This window comes from Tripterygium wilfordii, chromosome 23, assembly GCF_013401445.1.
Source record: "Tripterygium wilfordii isolate XIE 37 chromosome 23, ASM1340144v1, whole genome shotgun sequence".
Taxonomy (NCBI): domain Eukaryota; kingdom Viridiplantae; phylum Streptophyta; class Magnoliopsida; order Celastrales; family Celastraceae; genus Tripterygium; species Tripterygium wilfordii.
The window spans coordinates 9,937,543-9,941,984 of NC_052254.1; the positions used below are offsets into that span (position 1 = coordinate 9,937,543).

The window sequence follows — 4,442 nt, forward strand, 5'->3', positions numbered from 1 at the left end:
ACGGAGAAGATGGATTATTATTATATGTGTGCCGCGGTCATTAAATGAAGATGGGGTTAAAAACGCAAGGTCGGCCGTATCTGTCGTTCAACTTTTTTTTTTTTTAAAGTTCTATAGCTGATACACATGTTAAGTCATATTTAAAGTGTATAAAGATCATCATAACGAATGAAAATTATCCAAATCTTAATCTCCTAATGAGAATGGAACCCTAAATCTCATTATTCTGGACAAATAATCTGACCAACCAAGCTACCTCTCATTCTCTATTCATCCTTAACTTGTTATATAAACTCACGTTTCTTGTGATTTCATCATCCTCTCCAATCTTACACATGCACAATACACCCTCTGCTCTTCTCTTGCTCTATATATACCTCCAATAACCCGCTTCGCTAAGTGTGTGCATCTTCGTTGAGGCATTTTCACAAACACTTACCTGTCGTAGTACTCCATTAAAACCCGAACTCGCGATTACAGCAATGACTGACCCGGCTATCTCTGAAGCCGAGTCAAGCGTCAATTACTCCTCCCTATCTCCCTCTTCGCCGTCTTCGTCTTTGCTTACTGGGTCGGGTAAAGACCTGGTAACCGAAAAGTTGGATTCAGGTGGCCTGAGTGAGATGGGGAGGCCTAATAAGCGGGCGAGGGACAGCAGTAAGCACCCGGTTTACAGGGGGGTCCGAATGCGGACGTGGGGGAAATGGGTATCTGAGATCCGAGAGCCCAGGAAGAAGAACCGGATCTGGTTGGGCACCTTCTCGACCCCTGAAATGGCGGCACGTGCACACGATGTTGCTGCGTTAAGTATCAAAGGTAGTTCGGCGATCCTCAACTTCCCTGAAATCGCCGGTTCATTGCCCCGACCCGCCTCCCGCTCTCCCCGAGACGTACAAGCTGCCGCTGCTAAAGCCGCTTCAATGGAGATCACCGCACACAATGCCACATCATCATCTTCCTCCTCCTCCTCTTCCTCATCATCAACGGTAACTCAATCGTCGCCGTCGACTGCAGGGGTGACGTCAACGGATGAAGTGTCAACACCAGAAGAGCTAAGCGAGATAGTGGAGTTACCGAGTCTGGGAACGAGTTATGAATCGCCGGAGTTGAGCGACGAGTTCGTGTTTAGTGAATCGGTGTTAGATGGTTGGCTCTATAATACGCCGTGGCATTATGATTATTTTAGTGATCAGATTTCATTTACAGAGAATTTTGTTACAGGTGATGGTACATTTGAGGCCTTATCGTGGGAACATTAGGCCATTAATTTTTTTTTTCTTTATTTTTTATTGAATATTTAAATTTTAGTGTAAGCACTTCTTTTTATGAATTCTCATACCTTACTCGCTCGTCAATAGCAAAATACTCAAATAGACTGACAATAGCACAGCCTTTGCTTTTGTGTTTTTCTTTACCCTATCACTAATAATAGCGATCTCAAAAGTTGGTATTTCATTTATAACAGTTGTTTAATTATACGCACAGAATTTCATGTGCATCATATGTGACATGTAGAATTCACGAATTTATTTGATGAATCTTGTACGTCCAATGTTTGATTAATAAATCCCATCTCTATTTTATATATATATATGTGTTTTCACAAATGGGTATAAAGGTAATTTCATTAGGGTAATATAGTAATTTGACTTGGGTAGCATTCCTTTCCCCACTATACAGTTACAACTACTGAAATCTTTATTATTTTCGTTACAATATATGTTTTTGTTATCTCACAAGGAAAAAAAAAAAAAGGTCGACAAACTAAGGGTATGTTTGGTATCATTTTTATTTTTTATTTTAGTTTTCAAAAAATAGAAAATAAAAACAAAAAATATTGTTTGTTTGTATTTTTTGTTTTTGGTTTTTATGAAAACCAAAAACTGGTTTTCAAAATTTTTGAAAACAAAGAAAAAAAAGTTTTTAAAAGTTTTGGAAACAGAACTAGTTACACTTATTATAGATTGCACTTTCTTTAAGATTTCAGATCGCAAATTGCATAGAGATATGAAGGCAATGATCAAATATACTTTGAGTTATTATTTTATTTCTTATCTTTTTTTTTTCTGTTGATGTTTTCAATGGTAAATTACGTTGTAATAGACACGACAGAGGCTACAGTTCTGAAAAATATAATGGTGTGGATATATTCCATTATTATGAAAATAAAAACATAAACACGCTCTTTTTTTTTTTAGTTTTATGCTTTCAGTTTTTGTTTTCAGTTTTAAGTGTTCAACCAAACAAGTTTCAATTTTATGTTTTCATTTTATGTTTTATGTTTTATGTTTTTGTTTTCAAAATTTTTGGAAGTGATACCAAACACAACATAATCTTTCTATTTTGCTTTGTCTCTTTCTTCACATTACTGTCCTAAAAAACTTATTCTAAACCATATTGATGACAATGAATCTTTTTCTTGGTAGATATATACTAAAATTTTCTCTAATCAGGTATTGCATAGGCCATTTATTATCAAAATTAGGTAAGTTGCAAAGTATTAATGTGACGAGTTCAATCGGGTTTTCCTATTGATTGGAAGGTTTCATTCTTGACCAACTCAATTAACCACGCCGGAAAACAAATTAGCGTGAGAGGTAATGAGAATTGAAAAGTTGTGATTTGTCCTAATTAATGGGTTATGGGGTAGGTAGGTTCTCAATTTCATGAGAAAGCAAAGCCTTCTTTTCGTATTTGGTGTTGGATTGTGCGAATCTCCCATTAGTTTGTTAGGTTTGTTTATTAATATCTTGTTGATTCTGCGAATCTTCCATTATTTCGTTAGATGGACAGTTGCATTTCAACAACCAGATTTGTTGATGCCATGGTTTTTGTTTTGTGTTTTTTTTTTTCATTATAGGGTAAAGGGATGGGGAAGCTCGAATTCAATATTTTTATGAGATACCATACATATGAGTGTCATCTGAGCTATTAGTGATTCTCGTAGCTACCATGATTTTGTCCTTACTTACATTTGTCTATTAATATTTTCATAATGAAGTGTATTCTTTAATACAAAATTCTAAATAATAGTGATAGGGATCTGATCCCAGTCATCCTAGTAGTGGATATGTCACTCTTTGGTTCAATCATTAGATTATGTAGGTCCCTACACTTACATCAATCGAGGGACAAAATCTACCACTGGAATAACTGGGATCTCATTTACTGACATCCCTTACATTTTTGAATTCTAAAACCATGACGTCCTAATAATATTGTATTTTAAGATCAATGCATATTTATATATGTATATATGACTCTAGGGTTTAATAGCTAGGGTGGTTAGGGTTTCATTTTATTTTGTACCTAATTTGGTAGTTAAGATTTCATATCTCAGTTTCTTATGTCTTTGTTTGTGTTTAGGTTGAAAATAAAGTCAAACTCCTCACAGCTTAGCAATTCAAATATTCAATGTAATTTAACCCTAAGTTTATACACTAATTAATCTTGTGATTATTTATTGTTCAATCAAACTAATTATCCGATAAATAATATTATAACGAATTCACTTGTCAATGATTCTGTTGAAAAAAATCTAATGAAGATCTCTTCATTTAAAAAATAAAAAATAAATATATATATTCAAGTCTAGCACATCACGTATGGATCAACATTACAATGGGCCCTTTGTGCCATCAAAAAACAAAAAACAAAACAATGGGCACGACCCAAAAGTGCGAGAGCCACAAAAAACTATATCCCCTAGCTCTCTCTCTCTCTATATATATATATATTTATTTATTTAGTTTTATCTCCAAATCTTGCATGAAAGAAATTATGGTTGTGGACCCAAAATTGTTGAGTTGATCTTGGAATCAAAATGGAATTAATCGAGAAACACACCTTAATACATATAGCATTAGTCAGTCACCCTAATTGATATTCCTTCTTTATATACTAAAAAATATTGGAATGGTAAATATGATATGTATCACTCTGGTGACCACGGTTCGAATCTTCTCTCTCCGTTTCAGAAAAAAAACAACTATTTTGATGTGTTTCACTCGAATGTTACACTTTGTTTTATGTCTATGAGTAGTAGGTCAAACTGATCGAGGTAGAGTTTTCCAAGCAAAATCTAAAATGCAGAAGTTATTTTTGGTCTTCTAAGATTGTTGATGAGTCACTAAATTTTTTTTTAAAATTAGGAATCAACTAGTAGTCTAATTGGTTACGAGAGAGAGTCTTCCAGTCTTTCGATGTCGTGGGTTCAATTTCTACTGAGCCATACATGGAACTACCACGTATTTACTTGAAACGCATGTTTTGCATACTATTGTACGGATCCATAGGGTTACCCAATGCACATCCAAAGGATATTTGTTGCGGGTTAACCATGTCATAAATAAAATTAAAATTTTTTTTATTGTTTTGAGCATAGGGTAAAAAGGAAAACTTTTAAGTTTTAGCTAAGAGACTCATGCTCAACTCTACATTTA

At 34.5% G+C, this 4,442-nt stretch overlaps 1 protein-coding gene across 1 annotated transcript; it reads left to right on the plus strand.

Moving 5' to 3' along the window:
• Nucleotides 1–225: 225 nt before the first annotated feature.
• LOC119993680 (ethylene-responsive transcription factor TINY-like) lies at nucleotides 226–1,349 on the plus strand. The gene has a single exon (XM_038840887.1). It carries the CDS (start codon nucleotides 483–485, stop codon nucleotides 1,257–1,259), a length of 777 nt encoding a protein of 258 aa, XP_038696815.1. The 5' UTR covers nucleotides 226–482; the 3' UTR covers nucleotides 1,260–1,349.
• Nucleotides 1,350–4,442: the final 3,093 nt, after the last annotated feature.